General features: G+C 38.2%; 2 protein-coding genes across 3 annotated transcripts in view; one reads left to right on the top strand and one right to left on the bottom strand.

The window, feature by feature from the left end:
• Positions 1 to 20,641, bottom strand: part of LOC122658440 (RNA-binding protein 28) — a 33,027-nt gene extending 12,386 nt beyond the window's left edge. The window contains exons 1-16 of one of the 2 annotated variants that reach the window (XM_043853407.1): positions 20,499 to 20,641; positions 19,888 to 20,018; positions 19,668 to 19,728; positions 18,036 to 18,072; positions 17,495 to 17,625; positions 17,110 to 17,196; positions 16,905 to 16,983; positions 11,717 to 11,850; positions 10,725 to 10,864; positions 8,706 to 8,756; positions 8,535 to 8,617; positions 8,359 to 8,413; positions 8,157 to 8,271; positions 4,746 to 5,253; positions 4,457 to 4,670; positions 4,304 to 4,374 (exon numbers count right to left, since the gene is read on the bottom strand). In XM_043853407.1, coding sequence (XP_043709342.1) covers positions 4,304 to 4,374; positions 4,457 to 4,670; positions 4,746 to 5,253; positions 8,157 to 8,271; positions 8,359 to 8,413; positions 8,535 to 8,617; positions 8,706 to 8,756; positions 10,725 to 10,864; positions 11,717 to 11,850; positions 16,905 to 16,983; positions 17,110 to 17,196; positions 17,495 to 17,625; positions 18,036 to 18,072; positions 19,668 to 19,728; positions 19,888 to 20,007 — 1,886 coding nt within the window. In that variant the 5' untranslated portion in view covers positions 20,008 to 20,018; positions 20,499 to 20,641. Of the gene's footprint in view, positions 1 to 4,303; positions 4,375 to 4,456; positions 4,671 to 4,745; positions 5,254 to 8,156; positions 8,272 to 8,358; positions 8,414 to 8,534; positions 8,618 to 8,705; positions 8,757 to 10,724; positions 10,865 to 11,716; positions 11,851 to 16,904; positions 16,984 to 17,109; positions 17,206 to 17,494; positions 17,626 to 18,035; positions 18,073 to 19,667; positions 19,729 to 19,887; positions 20,019 to 20,490 lie in introns of both variants that reach the window. The other variant, XM_043853406.1, reaches the window with a different exon arrangement.
• A 362-nt stretch (positions 20,642 to 21,003) lies between these two features.
• On the top strand, positions 21,004 to 25,310 carry LOC122660054. The gene is made up of 3 exons (XM_043855226.1): positions 21,004 to 21,277; positions 21,649 to 21,770; positions 25,051 to 25,310. The coding sequence occupies exons 1-3, from the start codon at positions 21,007 to 21,009 to the stop codon at positions 25,213 to 25,215; spliced, it is 558 nt and encodes a 185-aa protein (XP_043711161.1). The 5' UTR covers positions 21,004 to 21,006; the 3' UTR covers positions 25,216 to 25,310.
• The last annotated feature ends 701 nt before the right edge of the window (positions 25,311 to 26,011 follow it).

Genomic DNA, 26,011 nt, shown 5'->3' with positions numbered 1-26,011 from the left:
AGGGGGACTCAATACTGTGACCCCTACCTGCTCTGATACAATGTTGGAACCGCTTCCTCTAAAAAGGCCGACCTTTTAGAATGTATCGGTACATTGTTTTTTTTTTTTAAATAGATATGTATCGGTATTATATTATAGTATCGACACCAACTAATACCGAGACGTATAGGTCGATACGGTACGATACACACCGATACTTTAAACCATGAGTGCGTCTGCATCATTCAGTTAAGTGTGAATCACAAAAGAGCAAGAGAGGAGAAAGAAAGAGAGAGAAGAAAGGGTTTTCAAAAGACATCAGTGAGTTACAATCCCACATCAGCCATTTTACTTAAACAGTGTTTTAAACTCAATGCCTAAAATACCCTTACAGACTTAAGTATTCCCCATAAGACTGCATTACATATTCCCAAAAATATCCTCATTCTAATTGGTGTAGACACCGATTAGGAAAGAACAGAGAAGTCTGAGATAGGGTCTCAGAGTTGCAGGGGGAAGGAGGAAGCTCACTACCACACACTCACTCAGAGCAAAACTCAAATCTTGTCTCTCACTCTCTCCATTCTGTTTTCCAACGTTGCGTACATGCAAATATATAAAGGAAAATAACAAGACTCATAATTAGACTCTAGGACTGAAACTAACTTGTAAACCAATTCTAAAACTAACAAGAGTTCAAAATAAAATAATTAACCTACTTCCAACATTGTTTGATCATAAACCTGGGTTGGACCGGTTCCATCTGGGTTTGGGTTTCCAAAGTTGGTCATATCTGTCCAACCAATCAAGTGCTACTGCATCACTAACACTCCCCCTCAAGTTGAGGAGTAGATATTGTACATGCCTAGCTTGCTCAAGAGGTTATGAAACAATGAGGAGTTGAGTTCTTTTGTCATCACCTCAGCTAGTTGAGCTCCTGTCTTCACAAAGGTGTGTAGATACTCCCAAAGTCGATCTTCTCCTTTATGAATGTCGGTCAACTTCAATGTGCTTTGTGTGATCATGTTGCTGAGGATCATGAGCAGTATTGATGGTAGGCTTGTTACAACAATATAATCTCATGGAGCCATCAGTATCAACTCCTAATTCCTAAACCAACTTTTTCTACCATACGAGTTCACAGACTCCGTGTGTCATTGCTCATTCTGCCTCTGCACTAGACCTAGCAACATAGATTGTTTCTTGCTCCTCCAAGTAACTAGGTTACCACCTACAAATGTACAGTAACCTGATGTAGACCTCCTGTTTGTTACAAGACCCAGCCCAGTGTGCATCAGTGTAAGCCCCAATCTTCAAGTCATTATGTTTAGTATACAATGATCCTTTTCCTGGAGTTGCTTTCGGATACCTAAGAATGTGGTATACAAGTTCCAACTGACCAGTCCTTAGAGCATGCATGTACTGACTCACCCACTCCAACAGCATATGTAATCTCATGATGAGTGATGGAAAGATAGATTTGCTTTCTCACCAATCCTTGATACCTTCTTGCGTCAATTAACAAGTGACCATTGTCATCACCTATTTTGCAATTTGGATCAATGGGAGGTGCAGCCAGTTTACAACACAACATCCCTACCTCTTTCAATAGATCCAAGACATACTTCCTCAGACAAATATGAGCCCCCTTTCTTGACCTAGACACATCAATTCCCAAGAAATACTTTGAAGTACCAAGGTCTTTAATCACAAATAGTTGGACTAGGTAATTTTTTAGCCTCCCCACTTCTTGATCATTTCTAGTTACTACAATGTCATCAACATAGACAATTAACGTTGTGATTTTACCATTGCCTTGCTTGATGAACAAATTATGGTCAGCTTGGCTTTGAGTGTATCCATTTCTTAACACTGCTAGTCTGAATTTTTCAATCCAAGCCTTTGGAAGCTGTTTAAAATTATAGAGTGCCTTCTTCAACCTGTACACCTTCTCTTCTTCTGTAGGAAATATGAAATCCGAAGGGACTTGAATATACACTTCCTCTTGCAAAGAAAAGCATGTTTTACATCCCATTAGTACAATAGCCAATCCTAATTCACTGCCAAGGATACGAAAACTCTTACAGAGTTAAGTTTCGCAATAAGGACAAATGTTTCTTGATAATCAATTCCTTACACTTAATTGTATCATTTACCACCAGTCTAGCTTTGCACCTCTCAATGGTGCCATCCAAATGATGTTTAATAGACAAGACCCATCTACATCCCACAAGAACATGTCCTTCTAGAAGATCATTCCCAAGTATCATTCTTCTTCAATGCCTTGATCTCCTCCTCACACATAGCATCCTTCCATTTGGGATCAGTAATGGCTTGGTTACATTTTTGAGAATAGAGGTAGCAAATAGGACAACCGAATAAGAAATGTCTGCAGCAGAGATGGAATCATAGGAAACAAACTTGGCTATAGGATGGTAAGTACAAGATCTTTTTCCCTTTTGAACAGCAATAGGGAGATTTAACTCTAGAGGATCGGATGAAATGTTCCCTAGATGAGGAGGATGGGATCAGAGGAGGGCTTTTTGCAGGTCTTCTTCACTCTTCTTCTGTATACAATCAGCTCCTTCTCCTTCTCCTTCTCACTTCTATTTGTTTCCTCAGGAGTCCCCGATTGAGAACTCCCTACAACTGTGGGATCCTCTACACCTTCCATTTGCATAATCTTTTCCACATCAGACTTCCACACATCAAAGGATGAGGGTAGAATAGGGAAGGGTTGTGGAAGTTGCTGCATCACCACCTCTTCACACTCACTCTCCCCCTGACAAGGGACCACCTGAGATGAAAAGGGAAGACTCAAAGAAAGTAACACCCATGGATACAAGTTTTTTTCCTAGAAGGTGGGCGGTAACACTTGTAGCCCTTCTTAGTAGGAGAGTATCCAAGGAAGATAAACTTAAGAGCCTCAGGATCAAGTTTGGTATGGTTAGATTTACAAACATGGACATAACACACTTAACCAAACACTTTGGGAGAGACGGGGAAGATGGGGGTGTGGGGAGTAATGGTTTTTAAAGGAGATTCAGACCTAAGAATATTTGATAGCATGCGGTTCATCAGAAACATGGCAACAAGGAGAGCTTCAGACCAGAAGGTTTTGGTAACATGCATGCAACAAAGTACCCTGTGATTTCCAAGTGATAGTGATTCGTATGGACATACAAAGCCCCTAAATAGTTGATCAGCTACAGTAGTAACACTCTATGACTTGCACAAAATAAGAAAAAAAGAACAATTACTCTGCTGAGAGATGTCTGATTACTAAGTTAAATTTGTATAAACAACACAAAACTATACTTTTATGTAGTAGCTGTCTTCACCCGAAGAATGAGGGAAAGAAGAATTAGTTGATCAGCTAAAGTAGTAACACCCTATGAGGTACACAAAATAAGAAAAAAAAAGAAGAATTAGTCTGCTGAGAGATGTCAGATTACTAAGTTAAATTTGTGTAAACAACACTAAACTATACTTTTATGTAGTAGCTGTCTTCACCCCGAAGAATGAGGGAACTAGTTGAAACTAAAGTCACGTAAGATGTATTAAAAGCAACAAGCCAATAACCATGAATACCTTTACTAAGAATGCTCAAAACCAGGAAAGGTAGAGGGCTCAACTAGTTAAGAGCTTATCCTGAATTCATGGGTCGACTACAAAATCATATCATGCCACTCCAACCTATTTAAGGTGGAATCATCTTCAGAAAGTGTCTAAATGAAAACCCTGTAGGACTCGAACAAGAAGAATATGCTGCCTACAAGAAGACAGATAGCATAACATTCTGTGGCTGAATTCAAGCAACATATATGAAAGAAGCTCTGGAAAGAACAGATAGGAAAGGCTTCAAATACATATTTTATCCAGTTGGAAAGCACGAGGAATGGGAGGCATTCTTGAAGATTCTTCCAGCTTTCAAATATTATGTGCATGAAAATCACTCACCCAGTCAAAACCAGATAACTGATATACCTCAAACTGGGAAGGCTTGACGAAGAAACAAAGGAATTTAAACAAACAGATACTGTGAAAGAGTGGCATGGAAAACCTATAACCAATCAAAACAGAAGCTTGAGCTGAATACAATTTAGGTCAGCTTCAATACCGTATTGGGTACCAAAGAAAAGCTAGAAGTGGAAAAACCATAACTGAAAAGAGAAAATGTTGCTACAAGAGCCAACTATGGTCCTGTTAGAACCTACCCAAACCTAACCAAACAATTGATTGGCCTTGTATGTGTGCAATATGAACACCACAGAAGGGTTTCTTCAATTACGCATTGCCAATTGAGTACTTATCAGTTACTTACATTTGTCGCTTTGATATATCACTAGCTGAAACACCTTCGGCAGCAGGTGAGCCCTCAAGAATGAGACCCTCCTATAAAATATGGAGCATAAAGTGGATTATGCTAAGAGTTACCCATCACCATTAAAAAATGAGCAGAAAGAACATAAATGACCTTCGCAAGATAAAGGTTGCGGTGATCATGATCCTCCTTCTTTGCCTTCTGGAGTTCCTTCTGTTGGGCTGATTTCTTGTCCAAAGCCTTCAAAACTGTCAGTTGTCTACCTTTAAGAACAAGCCCTAGACCAGATGTATCATTTGATGCTGAAACTGCTGCATCTGCCGCAGATGGTGTACTGAACTCAAGAAATCCAGTTCCTCTAGGTCGTCTGCTCACAAGAACAAGAAGATTAGGATAAAATATAAGAACTGTTGAAAAAAAAATTTCTAGATTCCAATCATACTTGGTGATTTGATGAAGAACTGGAACAAAGGATTTCACTTCCCCAAATACAGAGAACCGTTGTTTCACATCTTCCTTATCAATATCGAACGGGAGGTTGCTAATGAAAATTGTTCTCTGCAAGTTATCCTGTCCCTCAATCAGCTGACAAGCTGCCTTTTCAATTTTGGGCGACTTTTCAGATTTAACTGTCACTGCATTTTTTCCAGGCTCAATAGCATTGTCAACATTTTCCTTCTCATATTCACGTATCATGGAATCTTCAGCCACTGAAGGCATTGTTCCTTTTGCAGAGAATGCAATCAAGTTCTTTAGTACTTTCCTCGTAATGACTGCCTCCTCATCAAAATTCAATTCTTCACTGGTAACTCTGTCGTCTATGGCATTAGAGTCTTTTGGAACATCATGTTCAACGAGGGGGTTTTCACATTTTTCTTCCCTAACACCAATATCATCCTCCAAATCATCACTACTGGAGTCACCTTCCTCGTGTCCATCATTCAGTTGCCCTGCAAACAGCAAATTAAGCCCAATGAAAATGATATAATCCAAGGAAATGGAAGAAAAAAGGAAGCAAAGCTTCAAGACGAACTACAATTCCATAGAAGACGGTGGAGCAGCAGTCAAAGTTTGAAAGGCACTGCTCATCCAACAGTAAGGCAGTAAGCAGGGAAGTCAGTATTTCCACTAACATATTTATGTCTACACCCAATATAAAGGGTTTTATAATATACAAAATAATGAATTTGTTTATAAAATACTACAGAGTAGGTGGTGTGAAACCTGAGAGCATCAGATTCTAAGTGCTAAGTTCAAGGGGGGAAACTGCAGGTAAATGGACCAGAAGAGGAGGCTTTTAGAGAATCCAGACAATGGGATTACTAGGAAAGCAAGATAAGCTTGTACCTCAAAGAACCCAAAAATTTAAGAGTATCAGAAACTTGCAATGCAATAAAATGACGATGTTACAGATAAGTGATAAGCAAGGTGCTCACAAGTGGCAGGCAACAATTGGTACTGCTAGCTATAAGAGTTGAAGACTCAGGTGTGCTTACAAATCAAGAAACCATAACTCAACTATTAAGCCAGACATGTGACCAATGCTGTTCCTTCTAATGAATCTTACATCATTAAATCCATCTATATACGAGCAAATGAAAACACTATGGCGCTTTGAGCAAGCACATAACGAATTACAGAAAGAACCTCACAAAGTACAGATTCAATCAGCACAAAGTGTTGCTTACTCCGACAGAGCCTTTTTTTTTTTTTTTTTTTTTGGGGTGCATAAGAATTTCATTACCAAAAGGAAAAGGGAAACAAGGGGCCAAGCCCAAGCTTAGCTAGCGGCCGGCTGAAGCAACAAAAGAAACATTTGAAAGGCCCCAGGAATCAACAATGAGCCTGTTCCTTGGGGTGTCAGAACAACTGGAAGGAGGAGCTAGCGATAACTTTGCTTTAATTTCAAAGGAAATGGAATCTCAAATCTTTTGGTAAGAACAAGAGTTGGAGGTCCATTTCCTAATATTGTGTTCCATCCAAATGTGGTTGAGAGTTGCACAAAACGCTAATCGGCCAACAGTGTCACAAATAGAGCTGCCCGCAAAGGTCATGTCAATCCAAATCCATTCCCTTGAGAAGGGAGGATTCTTCTTCGAGAAGGCCAGCACTTGGAGAGGATGCCTTTCCAGATGGCAGCAGCAGTAGGGCATTCAAAAAAGAGGTGATCCAAGTCTTCAGAATTGTTCCAGCAGAGGCAACAAGCAAGAGAGACTGAGATCTGCCTAGAGCAAAGAAAAGCCTGGGTTGGGAGGCATATGGTGAACATTCTCCAAGCTGTGAAGCAGTGGCAAGGGATGTGGTGCTTGAACCAAAGCAGCTTGCGCCAAGGAGCTAAAGGACCATGCAATCGGATGAGATTCCAGGCAGCCTTGGAAGAGAAGGAGCAAGAGATGCTGGTCTTCCAAATAACACAGTCACCTCTAAAAGCAAGCCTCCTAGAGATGGTGTGGAGCTCATTCCAGATGAGATTGAGGGAAGGAGAGGGAGGAGGGGACCAGCCAGCTTGATCAGTAATATCGGCCACTAGAGATAGCCTCTGTAGACCCGATGCGTAGATGGTTCTAGGGGAGACCAAATGTAGGAGGATTCCTAAAGGGTGCCAGTGATCCAACCACAGGTAGGTGGAGAGCCCATCACCGATACTAGAGCGAATAGCTTGAAGGACCAGAGGACGGCTAGCTAGGATCTTACGCCAGACCCAAGAGGCATCAGAGGAGGCTGAAGCAGTCCATATGGAGTCCTGTCTAAGAAGGCCTGAATATAACCAGTCAACCTAGATACTCCGACAAAGCTTGATATTAAAGAATATCAAAAGCATGCATAAACCAGCAGAACAAACAGAAAGTGTAAATGCGGCAGTTTAATTTGAACTCAAAAGACAATGCATCCATAGGATATCCAGAACAACAACATCCTAAGGTAAAATAATCAAGAGATTAGCTAAAATAAGTTTTGTAAGGTCCATGATAATTTCACATACAATTCCATTAACTTGACTAAGCTTATCCCAACAAGGTGCGAAAATAGGATTTCAGATATGTCAAAATATTCCATTCTGAACAGTAACTGAGTTCAGAAAATCTCTAACATTGACTAAAAGTGAGAGTAAGAGAAGAAGAGGAGTAGATAGGTGGGGATGGAACTTACCCTACTTAAAGCCATATATCTTAAATAGATTAAATAATTACCCCAATATCAGTATATAACATAAATACCAGAAACACCCCTACAATAAATACTTGAAGTCTTTAACATGAATCATTTGAGAGAAGGAGCAAGTGTTATCACCAGTCAACTATTTATCATCAGAGACACTTCTAGAGCATATAAGTGTCATTGTGACGTAATCTCAACGTTTTCTTTCTTTGAGGATAAATAGTGAGAAGCCAAGATCCAATCTAAAAGTATAAGTCAGAGTTGTCTTGAGAATGGCCCCAATGTAAATAAATATTATATAATGGACTTTGGTGAGGGCAGAATTCGGCGAAACAGTAAGGTTGCTCCATTGCGACCTAGTGGTCACGGGTTTGAGTCGGGAAACAGCCTCTTTGAGAAGCGGGGGTAAGGCTGCGTACATTATGACCCTCCCCAGACCCCGCAGTGGCCTCATGCAATGGGTATGCCCTTTTTTTTATAATGGACTTTAGTACTTTTTAGAGCTTGCAGGTGTTCTCATGGCATATTTTACAACTTACTTCTCCCTAAGAATAGAAGTTACAGAAGCCAACATTTCTATCTTCTTTCATAATTCAAAGTTTCCAAACATTTAAATAAAGAAAAGCACAGAAAGAGATTCATGCATTATTAAGTACTCCAACATCGAAGAAAAAAGGTAAGAGCCATAAATCACCATCCTCCTGTGCATCAGCTGAATTAACGCCAGCTGTATATATTTTCTTGGGAACAGCCCAATCAACAGCAATGGGTCGTTTACCAAATGTTTGCCCATTAACTTTCCGAATTGCCTGTAAAGAAAAAGTAAAGACTCTGAAACCTTTATATTACCCAAATTCTTATTATTCTCAACACAAGTCATGTATAGACAATCTTACATTTTCTGCATCCTGCTTGCACGTGAAGGTAACAAATGCGAATCCCTTAGATAATCTACATTGAGAAAACAAGGAGACGATAAACAAGAAAACAGAAAACAAGTTCTGACCCATTTAACTTTCGAAATGAATAAATAAATAAGAAAAAAGAGACAAGACAGATATAAAGCATATACCCAGTTTCAAATTTCTGTGGAACAAAGATGTCCCACACGAAACCAGCTGCTGAGAAGATTCCTTTCAACTCATTGACTTTAGCCTGCATAATATTTTAAAGAATAACTCAGTCACACAATTCCCCCAGCACCAAAAAAAAAACAGTTAAGTCACACCAGCAAACAGTTGACCTTGAAGGGAAGATTTCTAACTATAAGTCTCCATTTTCGAGTCTTGGAGCCCTGATTCACAAATAACAGAAAGCAAACATTTAGACTTGCTTTAAGCAAACATTATCGAGAGATTCGTATAAGAAAAGAAAACCCATTAGAGATCAGTATCACGATTGAAGAAACTACAAAAGAAAGCTGTGCTCCACACACTAAAAATAAACATCAGATTGGTGAGTATTTACATGTTTAGGATGAGTAAATGGTTTACCTGGCAACCTCATCAAATCAGGATTCTTTTTCACTTTTTTATTTTATTTTATTTTATTTTATTTTGGGGGGGGGGGGGGGGGAAGTGGAGGGGGAGGAAGGATTTCATCACTGACATGAAAGAATTTTTCACATTGCATGGAAGAATGCAACAACTACAAGCCTTTTGTTTTTCTGATTCCCATGAATCGGACACCGAAAAACACTGTAACATGATTACCTCATGTTTCCTCGTCCCTTTGAAAAGGAATAGAAAAATGAGAGCATGGGAAGGTGGCCAAGTCATTCAAAAAACCTCACCCCGGCATGGGCCATGTAACATCCTACTATAGATCCAAATTATATATTTTCAATGATGACCAGATTAGACCTAAAATTTGACTCAAAATGGTCACTCACCAAGTCAAGATTTGGTTCTCCTCCATCCTAGAAAGCACAAGAAACTCAGTTTTGTGACGTTTGACCTCCTGCCATAACTATCAGCAATTGTAATATACTGAAAAGACAAAAAGTAATTTTTTTCTCCCCTGTTTGGAAATTTGTCTAGGGTCAGAAGTGTGTTTCCTAGGTAATGCATTTTGAGCAAATTGATCCAGCTGTTCACCATTCTCAGGGAGACAAAATGATGTCAAAGTGTCACAGGAATCTTGAGGAATCTTACAGAAACAAATCCGATATGATCTCTACAGAAGACAAAAGGAGAAGGAGATGGTTCTAGGGTGCCATTTTCGGAGAAATCTTATTAAACTTTTCTACATGATGAAGAATCAGAGATCGACAAGAAAAAGCATATATCTGGAAAAATGCTCCTCCACCAATGGTAGGTATGTTTCGTTGGGTATTGCCTTCAAAAAAAGTTGTGAACACCTGAACAGTATAAGAGGAGAGGTTTTAAGTTGGCTAGAGATGTTATCTTTATCAAAGAGCTCAAGAGTAATCATGCCATTTGTTTCTGAATGTCTTAATGTGATACAAATGTAGCTATCAGGGGGTATAATTTTACTTTGTTTGATTTTGGTTGAGTTCATTCCCCTCATCTGCAAATCTTCACCCATTGACCTGAAATCCAGCTCACCTCTACAGCAGCTGTTTTGGAATTTGCTACTATTCAAATCTGCTGGGTCATACATTAATGAAAGATATTGGAGTGTTCATGAATAAAAGAAAGAAGCATTTCAAGGTTATGTCTGGATGTAGGGCACTCTTTGGCCGAAGGAACATCAGCAACAAAATAATTTGAAGGCATCAACATCAATAAACTACCAGCAAGTGGTCTTCATTTGGAACGTGATTAGGGGTTTTGCACAGAACATACATTTGTAACTTTCTAAAATGCTAAAATTTCTATAAACAAGAAAATATATCATTTCCTAAGTGCAGTTAAAAGTCAATAGGGGAGAATAAAATTTAGTTATTCACTTATTTGCATAAATTCCCTTAATATGTTTTAAAATTAAGACAAAAAAAAATTTTGAATGCCAGTGCCTGATCACAGATCACAAAACAGGATCATTAGTTATTTTTTTCATCCTCATCAAAGATGTATTTCATACTCTTAGTATGCCATCTAAAAGAAGAAAGAAAATTGATAAATTGAGGTAGCTCAGAAGAAAATCCATAGTTATCTAAGATTGTGGTTAACTTTTATACTTAAGTAATCAAAAGTACAAATGGATTGAGTAGCACATGCCATTTTCACACAAAAAAAATACAAAAACTGTAACTGTATCAACACTACAAAAGGCAAAAACTATCTAGTAGATCTCAAACCTCCCCACCCAACTGACGTGCCCAAATATATCCACCATTTATCTCTTGTTGATGTAGCGAGGCAACAGTGGCACGTGCTGATTTAACACTTGTATAAAGTACAGCTGCAGCATCCAGTTTGCATCCATCTCGAGCAAGCCCTGCAACAATATTCCAAGTTTCTTAAAGCATTAATACTCACCTCTACAGAAAAAACTGCAGTCCCACTAGGATGCAATATGTTCCTGTTCATTTGAGATAAAGAGACCAATAGAAACATCAAAAGACATACGCTACAACAGAAGCAAAGAAAGTAGAAAAACAGGTGATGCAAAAGTCTCCAAACAATTGTGTTTCTTCTTCAGGAAGTCCATATCCAACTCAAACCAAGATGTTACGGCAGGGGCCATCAGATAAATTTCTTCGAGGTCCTTGACATGGTGATAATCGTTTACCCATGTCTCTCTTGGCTTTATTATCAATATTCAAGGTTTGTCCCTTCAACTGGAGTTCAGCTACTTGAATGCCCCTTCCACCACCTCCACTATTTTGATTTTTGACCATATCTTAACCTAGTAAGAGCTTAGGAATCGAATCATGATTTATGTGTCAGAAATTAAGAATTCAGATAAAATATAATTTTCTGCTGGTGACTATTTTTACACTGCCCTCCCTCATGATTTCTGACCGGCAATGTAAAGGCCAAGAGATGAGCTTATTTCTATCACTTATTTCACTATTAAACTCCCCAGTTCACTACTTTTGCCTTTGTTTATTTGCACATACCCGATGGATGAAACATCCCACCACCCATTTTCGTCACGTATCGGATACTGAAAATTATTCCCTCCCAAACTTTCAGTGCAAAATACAATGAAGACAGTCCATCAGACCGTAGCTAAATTATCCAATAGTTATAGAAAAATACAAAATTGACTTAACATGCATACAACATTCATCCATGAATAAAATGCCAAGATGCACAGAAATAAAGGAAACTGAAAAATACTAACCATGAAGTTCAAGCATTTCCTTTGGAAGGGGATACGTTACAGAACATACAGAGCCCGACTCTTTGGCACGGCTGAGAACTTCCTCAGCCATCTCAGCACTATCAAATCCACCAAATATGACTGTTCTGGCAACCCTTCACAACATTAAAGTAAGAGATAAATATATAATGAACAAAATTATTGCATCAACCATTCATAATAGGATCAGACATCATCAGTCATATAGAGAAACAAAACAAAATAGATAATTTATGAAATATTGGATAAGGCAATAGTTAACAGTAACCAGGTCAAACAAATCAAATTTACGGCTTTCCAAAAGAAAATAGAGTTCACATACTTCCAAAATCTATCAGAAAGTTTTGAAACTATAAAATCGATACTATAAAGTAAATCAATTAAAAAACTTGGGCCCAGACTAGGGATCATAAATCAAGTCAGTTCCCCATGTCCAAGTTGACATAAAAGACCATGTTCTTATTTTCACTCCCTCACCTCCTTTAACTGCCTAATGTGAACAAATCTGTCACAATAAAAACCACATGGAATGGTATAAGAAGAATAAGACAAAGGGGGAAAAAAAACAGAAGGTGCCAATGTATTTTCAAAGAAATTGGTCTAAAGGATTCTCAAACACAACTAACCAAATATTATGACAACTCAAATCACAAATCGAGGCAATCCAATGAGTAATGCATATCGATCAGAGGATCTACTAGCGGTGGGTTTTCATTTAAGATATAAGGAAAAAAAAACTGCTAGCAATGGAGCAGCAAGGATAGGGAAGAAAGTGAATCGCAAGGATGAGGGGAAGAGAGAGAGGAAAGAGAAGGGACAAAGAGAGAAGCACCAACCTCAATATTAACTAAATCAAACTAATTTTCCATTCTGAATTTCCATAGATTCCTGTAGGATTACAACTCTATTTATAAAGACCAAATAAACTAACTTTAGGACTCCTAAACCAAAAAAACAACACTTTAAATTATCAAACACTTGGTATAGAAGACTCCAAGCAACATAAACTACTGACTTACCATAAAGAAATAAATTATTTAACTAAAAAGGCCTCTTTCTAGACAAAACTTACTAAACAACACATGGGACCCACACAATCTTATTTATATAATTAATTCAGTGTACAGCATTAAGACCCCAAATATGGGCTTATAAAAGAGGCACATTAAATCAATAAACACAAAAATAAGAAGCTCAAGGTCCAAACAACTCAACCATAGACCAAATAAAGTCTTTCGAGGCCTGATTGACCCAATTGGACTGATGGTATCTTAATCACCTATTGCTAGTGACTAGGATGACCAGAATAGCAGTGCTAGAGTTAAACCAGATATAAAGAATGCTTTATAACTCAGAGAAGACTAATCTGATGGGGACAGAACTCTGGTCGAATCTACCAATTGATTTGGTGAAAAAAATCTCAAAATCTGGCCTACATCCAACAACTGGAAAGGGAGTTATATAACTAATGTAGTCCTAGATAGGTAGGAGACCTACTAGGAGCCAAACAACAGGATCAAATAACAAAAGGGGCTACTGGTTTGAATGGACAGCACTAGGATTTAGGTCAATTCCTAGGGTTTGGATTGGATATTGGGAAAGGGGTTTATAGGGTATTAATGGGCAGGTCTAGGGTGCTTTTATGGCATATAAATAATAGGATTTGGGAAGGTTTTAGAATTCTGCAATTTGGACAGAATTGAGTTGCAGGTTTTAGGTTTAATGGAGTGGAGGAATGGAGTGGATAGAGTGGGAGTAATGAGCTGGATTTTAGATCTAGTGTGGGGAGAGGTGGGGGGTTATAGGCTAGAAGTTTGGTTTGGAATTGATGGACAGATCTGAAATTATGAAGGAGTCCTAGTTAAGGTAGGAGTTGCAGGTTTAATGGAAATTAGGGTTTGATGGATGGAGGGGGGTGTGGATTAGGTTAGAGGATGAAGAGGGGAAGGATATATGCAGGAAATTAAAATTACTTACTGGTTTGATCTCCTTCAAAGGCGGCAACAGCAGCTTGAAGAAGCTCGATTGAATAAGAAGAAGGACCTCCCGATCTACAAGATGCAAGGAGTCGATTGGAGTCCACCAATCCCTTCACCTTGATATTACCCACAAGGTAGCCTTGATATTACTCACAAGGTTCACTCAACAGAGCAGAGCAGCAGCTAATGGCAACAAACAAAAGCTTTTTCATTAATTAAATTCGTATCTAATGCTGGTCTCCCTTACAAACTTATATAGAAGACTCAAAAATAGACTTAGACACTAAAAAGGAATGGCCTAACCCTATCCCTAACCTATTAGGTAAACTGACTAGGAAACTAGAATACTAAAGGAAATAGACTCAAAACATGGTTGGACTTATAGAGTCCTAACCCAGCCCAACTTACATCACATGACCACTTAACCAAGTCACGTGATCACTTAAATTGAATCAATCGGATGCAACCAATTTGAACCGGTTCAATTAAAAAACATAAAAATAAACTAAGTATTAGGCTAATCCCGTATGCAACCTATTTACCTATATTTTAGGCCCATAAAAGTGGCCTATTACATTAGAAACCCATGGGATCAAAGGCCCAACATGTATGTAACTCAACCCTAGACTTATTCCCAATGAAACAAGCCCTATTTGGTGATGAATCTGCATCAATAACTGTCACAAAATTAGTAAGTAGACATCCAAATTAGCAACTTACAACTTACAGCCCAAATCAGCCACTAGATCAGGCTGAAACTATCATCGAAGGAGAAGACTGAGATGGGTATTGCTCTCTCAAAATTTGGAATACAAGGGCCTGTAGAAATCTGCAGAAAACACCAACACTTCAGTGTCGCAGGCTTGTATTGAGTCTTCAAACCAGGTTTCTAATGGGGGACTGAAAGAGCAGCCTTCTAATGATCAAACTGCAACAATGGAACCGCAGAAACAGTGCTTCGATTCCTCTCAAAATAGCTTTTGCAGGTTACGAAAACAGAAAATAAAGGAATTGATGGAGAGAAGAAGAAGAGGAAGAAGATGGAAAGAAAGGGATATGTTGGTCTCCCACACTCTCCCACATGCACAAAGCACACATAGGTTGGCTGTAAAAATTATAGGAGGCTAGGGACTGCCTCCTCCTTTATTTATAATCTGCCTTGCTACAAAATAGAAACTCTCCTTGGCTAATGGAGAGATTTTACAAAATAGCAACCAAGTAAAACTTACAAGGAAATATAAACTCAAAATATAGAAACCTAATATTCTCAATGACTAAGAAACAGAAAATAGAAAGTCCCGTATAGGACTTAAATCCCTAATATTTAGACTTATAGAATTGGCCCATTACAAAAGTAGGCACAAAAATATAAAGCCCATGGCCCTTACAACCCATTGTACACTCAAAATTACACATATTAGTCAATTCTTGGTCCAGTTTACTGGTCTGGTTTGTTGTTGGCTTTCTTGCTCAACTGAACTACATCATGGACAATCCTACCTGCATCAATAGGGCTCCCAGTCAATCAGCTAGTTTAAATAATTTCCTCATCATTTATACTACTGGGCAAATGGGAATATAGAAAGGATGCAAATTGCAAAGAGTTCTCAAGAAATCTCTAAGCCACAAGACCATGCTTGTTCTGCAAAAAATATGACACCAAGATAACACAAAACAAAGTTGTAAGAGGCGACACTTTTCACATCCAAAAGCAGCTCAGTCTAGAACCGAAGCCCACCAATTTTAAAAATAAAACAGAACAACACAATATGTTGAATAAGATAAGAGATGCATTGCATTTTAACAGACTCACTAATGTAGCACAAGAAAGAGAAAAATTATTTGCCATCTTCCTAACAGAGAAAAAGCAATAGACTGAAGCTACGAATTAAGCACCATCAGATGTGTTGGGATTTCTCTATAGTACACAATTGGTTGCAGGTGTCACTGTTATGTGTGAACTGTTCCTTGTACTCCATTTTTCCATCTAATCTATTTTAATTTGTTGCTTATCAGAAAATAATAATTTTTAATAAAGCACTACATAATCTGTCAACACTAGAATATGGTGATGAACTGATGATAGTAAATTCGCATATCATTCATGAATAATATATTATTTAAGAACACATGCCTGTATATAATTTTTTCAAAGAGATAAAATTACAATATTCTTTTTAAACCTTTGCCATATAACTCGCACACATTTCACGAAGATCAAAAAAAAATATTACATAATATATACCTAAATGATATATAAGAAATGGAGAAAAGTTCTCTGTGGGGTAGTGCACTGCCTATACCCAGACTGCCCCACCCCCCAAGATGCCTCTACGTCCCCTCTCATTGGTTCCTGCATGCGTGCAGGGGCCACGCTCCCCCACAGAGAATGGTATCCCATAAGAAATACACGTAAAAGTTTAATAAGATGATCAACTTTTCAAATTTCAAACCTAATCATACCACAAGATCCCCACAATGTACTTTTTCCTTATCACTGAATTCACCAACCATGGTGCTATGGTGTTCACAGGTACAAAGAATTTTTTGCCATATGTTTGTGACAATTTTTAATAAAGAAAACTAAGCAGAAGGCAAGCCCCTGGGGGAGGGGGAGGGGACGAAATATTAAATAAACAAATGCATACCACTACACACGTAAACTGTGACTATAATTGATCAAATACGAAGAAAATGCATCATAAGAAATATAAATCAAGAAAAAGACATTCATAGTAAGTTTGTATTAGTAAGAGAAACCAAGAAGAACAATATGTTTCTCAATCAATTTGCGAATCACTGCACAATCAACTTGAACCAACCAAAAAAAATGAACAAGAATATTGGTCCAACTTGGGACTGTTCTGCTAAATAAAACCTTAATTTGGTATATTCTTTGATGGATCTAATTATGAATCAATTATTATTTTAACTAATAAAAAATGGAAAATTACTTGGCAAATGGTGATTCAAAATGACAAGTATATATTGCTTGTAGAAACTATGTTCTCATTAAGTTCTTTCTACTTTACGTTTCTAGCAACAGTAATTGAGTGTCTATATACATGAGGCTAAGAAGCAATCCTTCAGCCAGGATGAAATAGGTTGGCATCCTAAAATCTACCATCTTGCAATCAAATACACAGTATCACTAAGTCAGCTAGAAAGGTCAAAAAGAATAGAGTCACTACCTCTGCTTTTTTGAAGAATCCTCTTTATCAGTTGGATCACTGGGAATTGTCTTCGCTTTCCTGGTTCCCTCAGACTCCCCTAAGTTTATATGCATTCATAATATTCACTTCTCAAGAAGCAAAAGAAACATGACTGTACAAAATAGCCAATAACCAGAGGAAAAAGTGGAAGACAAAATTAAACAGTATTTCACTTTATTACCACCTATTTTCTGCAAGTTGGGAGTTTGTTCATGTCGGACCACACCACCAGACAAATTCTCTTTGTCCTCTTTTATCTTAGTATCATCAGCTGGAAAAACTCTCTCTTTTGTCTTGGTATCATCAGCTGGAAAAACTTTCTCTCTTGTCTTGGTATCGTCAGCTGGAAAAACTTAGACAAATACCAGTAAAGATATTTATCATAAAAAATACAATTACCAATACATATGAGCAACTAAAAATTAAAATAGCCTTACTCATTTTTTGACAAAATCCAGATTTAGGGGGAGAAAGTCAAGGTAATACTTTTTTTTGGGTAGAAAAAGTAGGTAATAAAATTAACAAGAGCATTATGGAACACAAGCTGGAACCACAGCACAATAAATAACCTTGATTTGCCCTTGACCGGCGCTGCTCAAGGGAAAGACGATGCATGGCATGTTTAACTCCAATTTTCCTACCACCAATAGATACACCATTCTTCAGCTCAATAGCACGATCAGCATCCTCTGTAACAGCACTGCATATATATGTATGTATGAATATATGTCATCAATTTCAGCAACAGGCCCAAATACAAGACATATAAACAAATACAAGCTGAGATGTGAGGATCGAATGTCAGGTCGATTTTTTTTTCTTAAAGTTGTTCCGGATCATGCAGAGAAAGTTCTCTTTTTTTTCCTTGATCTCTTGCTCCCAGAACAGAAATTGGGGCTGGATTTGCCAAACGTAATTCCACTACCAAACTGATACCAGAGAATACAAAATCAGTGGAATCACTCCCACGGAGTGTTACCAAACAAAGCCTAAACCTAACAATACTTGGCTTACCTTTCTTCCACACACACCAGGAAAAAAGAGAGAGAGAGAGAAAACCTAACAGCACCACCCTAACACAAGAGCAACAAATATCTAAACAAAACTTACAATTGAACAAACGCAAAGCCCCGGTGTATGTTTGATCCTGCAAATATGAAATCATAGAACAAATTAGCAAAAACGCCATAGGTTATGTTAAGCATATAACTTCAACTCAATTGTTAGGGAAGAAGTATCAACCATGTCTATAAATGATATTTTCTGTGAGAAGACCAACAAGTATCATCTGATTGCAATATTGCATTGGGTAAAGCCAACCTTAATACAACTCAACTCAACTCAACTTATCCATCCAACAAACAGCATCCTCTTCTTTTTTTTTCCGTCTTCTCTTCTAGTCCTATGAATTTTCCAAACTAGTTGCTTTTACTCAGGACCGACAACCAAAACCTAAACCTAAACCTACTTTTGTACATAAACCTTTAACTATATAAACCCTAATCCTAAAGCATTGATCCTATAAACAAAAACCCTAGAGCCTCAATTTTTTTATCTCCCCCTTATAAAAGCACATATTAAGAGACAGAGAGAGAGAAAGAGAGAGAAACAATCCAACTACAGTCAAACAGGTGCACAATTGAACCCCAAAATCGGGGCAAGAAGTGAAGCAGAAAACTTGTCCCACATACCCCACCACTTCAAACCCCACGGAGACTCACATACTGGATAGAATGTCCAGGCAGGCCATCAGGATCCAATGGAGTGATGGTTGACCCAGTCCAGCCAGACCAAATATGGCTTTTTTTCCCCCCTCTTCAATAGGATAGAGGATGGAACTTTGAATTGGCAATTGTCAAGATCAAGAGGAACTCTTAGGCAGTATCCCCAGTCCTAGTTTATCACGGGCAATCTTTTTTATATGTGAAACTCATAGTTACTCGGATCATTAGGGACCCTCTTCCTGGTAGCACTCCAACGTTTTCAGTTGTAGTCGATTAATGGGGGGTATCCTAGGGCCAATGAATAATTTTGTTTTGCTTCCTTCCATATTATTGATAAACATACCGTCTTGCTTCTTTTTCATATTGATAACCAGTTAAATCAGTATTCAACTTTCTTTAGTTTTAGAGGTGAGGCTCCTCTTTCTCAGTGATAACCAAAGAAACACCATGATCAAGCTTGAACCAAGACCTATTTTGCATTTAGGTAGTGAAACTCTTTTGATTATTCTCCTTACAATCTCATTTTCTAATTAATCCTGATCAGTATATTTTTTCTCTCAGACAACTGCAATAAACATAGAATCTACTAATGCAAACTTCACTCATGGATCAACCAATATCGCTCAATCTTGATGCATTTCTATCTTCAATTCAATATAAACAATCGCTCAATCTTGATGCATTTTTATCTGCAATTCAATATAGATAGATATATACTATAGAATATCCATGCCTTTCTTCGTCCCACTTTTTCATGCGGTTTGGAATACTTGAACGATCGATTCTTTTTTCGTCTTTTTTTTTTTTTTTTTGGGGAGGGGTCCTATCCTCTACCTTTCTGAATGAAACCAAAGGAGGTCTCATTATGATCTCGATTGTTTTATATTTTGTCTTACGTGCTCTGTCATCATCGTGAAAACAAAGCAAGCTATAAGATAATAGACAATTCAACAGAAAAAAGATAAATATAAAATTTTGAAAATGCAAGTGAAGTACATGGTGGATGATTATTGCATACCCTTCTGTGTTACCATGAAGCAGCGCCTTATGGGACCGATCTCGCTAAATACCTCTTCCAACTAAAAGTCAGGACATTTTGACAATTACTACAATGCATCTCAACATGGTGATAGGAAACAACAAGAATGTGGAAAACTTTTTTTAGCCAATAAAGTTTTAAAAAAAAAATGAAAAAGAAAAAGGGGGGAGAGAGAGAGAGAGAGGAAGAATAAGTATACCTGTGAGTTAGTGAAGGAGTAGGGCAAGTTGCTAACGAATACCGTGCATGGGGAGTGGTCACTATCTCCTCTCTGCTTGAACCCTTCTCCTCCATCCTTCATCTTGTTCTTTTTCCCCATAATCTACAAAATGGGGATAAATTTTTACATTTATAGAAATCAAATTGGAGAAAATGAGAATTAACAGTTACTCATAACTAAGACAAACAGTGACAAATAACTTCAGAAAACTAGGGAGCCACCAGTGGGTGAGGTCCCTGCTGCTCTAACAGTATTTTCATACGTAACGAATACACGACGTTTAGAGGTTGTACAAACTCGGCATTCAGATTCAATGCATAACCAATGGAGTTGCAGAAATGTAAATACGGTACATGAATGTGAAGCTCTGGGAATGTTGGGTTGGCACCTTTGAAGAGCTAGAATTCGGAAGAACTAGGTCCACTTGTAGTGTTTATTCCTCAGTCCCTTCCCTTCCGTTAGAACAGTCTATGAACTGTGTAAAGAGAGAGATAACCGACAACAGATATTGAGAGGGAAAGGGTGACAAGAAAACTAAAAGAATCTCAGGAATAGGGAGGGAGAGAAAGAGAAAGAACTGACCTCAGGGACTGAGAAAGAGATATCGATTAGCCCGCAGGTGGAGACTTACAGTTAACCGCTGGTGGGTTGTCCAAGTCCGTTGGTCAAGGAATGCAAACTTTTCTGATGCATAAAGGAGAAAGGGCAAAGGGGGTGGTAGAAATTCGGCAGCGGGGGAGCCGGGATGTTGCAGAAGCCCCACAGTGCGGGCCGTGGGAGGTTGTAGATTGTAGAGGGTTCGGCGGCGGGGAAGCTATTTTAACCACAACCCTTTTAGCTAGATGACACTACCAGTTGTGCGATTTAATATTGACACCAGAAGGGGCAAACATGGGTAGACTCGTGGGTCAGCCACGGACCGTAGGGTTGCGATTGCAATAAACCCGGTTTGATTGCTCGGAAACGTTCCGGGTCGTAAAAACAAAACGGCTATTGTGTGTAACGTTCGTCGCCAGTCGCCAGTCGCCACGCAGAGATCGAGCGAGCAAGCGAGACTGAGAGAGAGAGTGGAGGGAGGAGAAGGAGAAGGAGAAGGAGATGGGATTAGGAGCATTGAGAAGCGTGATTCGTCCTTTGGCGAGAGCTGTTGCAACTCAGAGGGCGGTACATTTTCCCTCGACTTCGGGTCCGTCTCCATCGCCATCGTCGGCATTAACCGAGTTGTGTTGGTCTTTTGGTTCGCAGCAGCAGCGCAACATTCCATGGATTCCGTTGTCGAATGGTTTTTGCAGCTTAACAGAAACTCGATTCCCTAAGAGAAGGCCCACTGACAAACCTCGCAGGAAAAGGGCCAGTTTGAAACCACCAGGTTTGTTCCCAACCCCCCCCCCCCCACTCTGGAATTCTCATTCCTTATGTCTCTAATCATCTCTGTTGTTTGGACAGATCGCTGAGAAGTGCAGTAATTGATGAGGCAATGGTTTTTATGAAATTATGTATCGTTTATTTTGATTGCCCATATCCTTTTCCCTTTAAATTTAGGTTGTTGGTTTGCAGTGTTAGCTTACCGGTCTTCTTACTTGAAGCAACTTTTACTTAATTCATCATACATCTACATCTATTAATACTAATAAAAGGAACCATTTGATTTAAAATTTTAAATACATGATTTGTATTCAAAATGCTTTGCCAATGACATAATCTCTGCACTGTTAATCGTGGTTTATTGAAAGAATGCAGGTCCATATGCTTGGGTTCAGTACACACCTGGTGAACCAATACCTGCTAGCAGACCTAATGAAGGAAGTGTTAAGGGAAGGAAGGAGAAGAAGCGCATGAGGCAGCGGAGAGCATTTATACTGGTATATGCATCTCAATTTTTTTGCCGCTTATGTTTTGGTACCTAGGGGTTAGTGTTTTTGTTTTTTTAAATATATATACCACAGCTGAAGGAACTCTCTTATTTTTGGATTTAACTTTTTTTTTTTTTTTTTTTTTAACTTCATTTTCCCCATTTTCTCGGACTCTGTTTGCTCCCTGTTAAGTTGTTTATGACCATGTGTGTGCTACACTATACTTGTATGTTGGTTCATTTGTTATGTAAAGACGTTATATTCACTAAATTCAAGTTATATTGTTCATGCTAATCTTTTTAGCATTTATTCCTATTTAGACCATTTTCCCCCCTGCTGAAACCAAAATGTTTTGGTAATTTTGGCAAAATTTAGAGATTTGAACCATGCTTTGTTGTTTGAGTGGTTCAGAACAAGTAGAGTACTGATATAAAACATAAATAGGTTCAGTGTTCAATTAACCCTGCTATTTTATCTTTGAGTTTCTTGGTCATCTACTCCAAATCTTTGGTTGTTCCCAATGTAACCTTATCTCCCCAACCCCCCCCCCCCCCCCAATGAAAAAAGTTTCCACCAACTCTCTCTCTCAGGTGCAACTTCTGCCTTAGACATTTAGATAAGGATGCCCATGAAGTGGGCCTTGGCTATGATATGTTATTATCTCACATTTATATACGACTGTGTCTAGTTCAGTTTGGACAGGGGAAAATGCATTAAAAGATTCACATTGATCTATTTATAGATATCTTAAGTAGAGTAACATTTTTTCAATATAAATACTTGAAATGAATGAAGAATAAAGAATACTATGGACTAGGTACTTGAAAATACTACCATGGAATAAGAAGGCACAGTTGTTCTTTATAGGTCAGTCAAGTCCAAATATATGGCTGTTTTGGCCGCCAAATCATTTTCTGAATTATGACTAGTTGTCCAAGGACTAATTAGTAGTTGATCAAGCTCTCAACACCAAAGGAATTGTACAGCGTGTATATGAATCATGTAGTGGTCAACTTGGGAGTTGCCCCGATCAATGACAAGCTCCGAGAGAGTCGTTTAAGGTGGTATGGTCATATTCAACGGAGGCCTAGGGAGCCCCAGAAAAGAGGAGTGATATGATTCCAATTGAAAGAGCTAGGGGCAGACCTCAAATGACCATAGGAGAAGTAGTGAGGAAGGACATGTATAGTCTAGGTCTTGTACCAAGTATGACCTCGGATAGAGCCTATTGGAGAGCAAAGATCCATGTCACAAACCCCATTTAGCTCAGAATCTCCTGACTTGCTTTGTTGTGCCTCTTTCCTCTTACTATCTTTCATTTTTTTATTTATTTCCCATCTTTCATTTGTCTTTTTTTCTTTTTTTCATTTCCCATCTCTTTCCCCATCCCTCTTTTCCCATCTTTGTTTCCCTTTTTGGTTAGAACTCTGTTTTCCCTACATTGTTTTGTTTGGATTCATGTAGCCAACCCCATTAAGTTGGGATATGGCTGAGTTTGTTGTTGTTGTAGTGGTCAACTCGTCAACAAGTAGTCAACGTAATGGCTATTTTGTTTTCCCCTGTTTTGATGTTTTCTGCTCCTCCCTTTAGGCCTCCTCATTAATGGAGAAAACACCGTTCTTGTGTATGTTATAAACTATATTCCCACTTTACTAAAGTTAGGGTTTACTTGTTATGTTGAACATTTGATTGTTATTGTTCATGTTCTTCTTCTTAATTATCTTTCAGTACACAGCTTGAATATCAAAGTTATTGTTGTGGTTGTTTTTGAATGAAGAAACCATTAGTGTAGGGTAAACTAGATGATGTGAATGGTCCTAAGATATAAGACCATAAATTGAATGATTGGATTCAAACTGTGGTATATTAACAGTGATTCTAACCAGAAATAGACAAATAGTTGCGTTATCTGGATATGGCAGCATGATCAAGAGTTAAAGAATAATTGCATGAACAGTAGCTACTAACTCAGGATTTATTGGACAACTAAGACTTGATTTACTGTTCCACAGGTTTGGGTCTAATAAAGAAACGAAAATTCATAAACAATGTTACAGCAGTAAAATAGCATAAACCACAGGACAACAGTAGCTAAAGACCATGATTTTCCTACAAGAATAAGACAAACACATCTCTATTAAACTATGAAATCAAATAACTTTATCAACTGATTCTGTCCCATTGTGTCCCTTTACCTCTATTTTACTATTCATGAACCTCACCCCCACCCCTCCCCAAAAAAAAAGAAAAAGAAAATAGGTAAAAAAAACCACTCCAACTCATACTTTGATGACATAATACAAGCAAAAACTCTTTGTAATCCTAGAGTGGCTTGGACCTTAATCAAGTGACTGAAAAAGCAAATCTCAGGATATACACTTTTTTGCTACTTATAATAAGGTAAAAAATTGCAAAAGCAATCCAAATATTGAAGGAGACCATTGAACACGTTTGTAGGAGGATTTAGCTTCTAAAGGAGTTGATTTTTACTGCAAAAAGTACAATGTGGTGCAGTTTGTTTGGGACGCCAAGGCATAGCAGTGAATCAGACCATGGAACTTGGGTCTTTGGATTGTTGGAGCATGTGCTATTAGGATTGTTAGAACTTCCATGTCTCAGCTCTTTACTGTTTAGCAGCCAGTTTTGCATGGTGCGAATATGTCACACAGTTTGCTATACTGTGTTTTTTCGCAATTTATAATGCAGTCTCTAAAACGATAAGTTATTTATATTTATTTTTCTTCTTTCTTTTTTAAAGTAAAAATTTCTGCTAGGCTTACTTTATGAGGCTTGCAGAAAGAGTAAATTTTTTTAGTAAAAATTTTCCTAAATTCTTTTTCTTTTTTTGTCTAATAAATGTTTCACAACTCTGTGCTCATCCAAAATCCAGATTCCCTGCAATAAATTCTCAGTTTTCATAGGAGTCGCTTCATGAGTCTGGAAGTCCTGGAGTGTATCTTTACCTCTAAAATATGCTTTATGACGATATAGTGAGTGCATTTTCACTACCACAATTAATACTTGAGTAGTCCATCAGAACTTTCTACATGCTCTAACCCCCTGGGGAAGGGGAAAAAAGAGGGAAGGCATTCCATGATTTTTTTTTAATCCACCTCAACTCTCTATAAACCATGTATTGCCCGGTTTCTGATTGAAATTACATTTTTTTCCTTTCCTGTTGGGATCATTTATAAAATTAAATATTTTCCTATATGTTCACTTCCAATTCTTGCCTCATGATTCTCTTTTCCTTATTCCCACTCAAAACTTGGCTTTTGGGTATGAATAGTCAGAAAGAAAGAAACGAAAAGCTCAGGTGCAAGAAGCTAATAGGAAGAAAAGGGTCGCGAGAGTAGAGCGCAAGATGGCTGCGGTGGCAAGGGAAAGAGCATGGACTCAAAGACTAGCAGAGCTGCAGAAACTAGAGGAAGAGAAGAAGAAACCCATGGCTTGAAAGGAAGCAGTCCAGGATATACTATGCTTCCTTTGTGGATGGTAATGTAATTCATCTTTTTTTGAATTAATAAATATCAGATCAAGCTTCTTGAACTCATAAAACTGCAATTTTCTTTTCTGAAGCTTATGTTTGGGGTTTTTTTGTATCTATTCCCTTCCATTTGGTCTGAATTAGGATCATCTCGTTAAACCTTGGCCAATTATATGATGCACTATTGCTATGACACTTCCAGCAGAATGATTTAACTTCAATTATAGGAAAAAATGTTGACACATGGCATGAGTTTTTGTCTTCCCTAATTTATGGGGATACTACAGTGACTTGATAAGTATGAGATACAATTTCACTTTACACAAACGAGGGAGAGAAGTGGGTGAGGGTGTGGTTGGGGAGGGTGCAGAGATAGAAGTCTGTCTGCATCTTTAATGGGTGATTAAGGTCACTGAGAGGATGTCTTGGATTATCCCAATCCTTTTGATTGCAACTACTCCATGTTTGGTAACTGCTACCATGGTTCCTTTAGACAGTGATTTGATGGTTACCAAGAAAAGGGGGAGAAATCGGTGTTCTGAAATTTTGGAGACCTGACTTACTCGAAGCCCTACTGATTCAAGTGTGTCATTGTGGTGTTTTAAAGCTGAGTCAGGGAATGCTTGGTCAGTTAGCCATGTTTTTTGAGCCACAGGGTAGGGTCAATATTGTAGATTGGTGGAAAGATTCTTACTAACGGCAAATCTGTTCAAAAGAACAAAGTTTTTATTGAAATTGAAGGCAAAACAGTCTGATATGGCCC

This window comes from Telopea speciosissima, chromosome 4 (assembly GCF_018873765.1).
Source record: "Telopea speciosissima isolate NSW1024214 ecotype Mountain lineage chromosome 4, Tspe_v1, whole genome shotgun sequence".
Taxonomy (NCBI): Eukaryota; Viridiplantae; Streptophyta; class Magnoliopsida; order Proteales; family Proteaceae; genus Telopea; species Telopea speciosissima.
The sequence above is the reverse complement of the archived record's forward strand: the minus strand, read 5'-3'. Positions and strand labels throughout refer to the sequence as shown.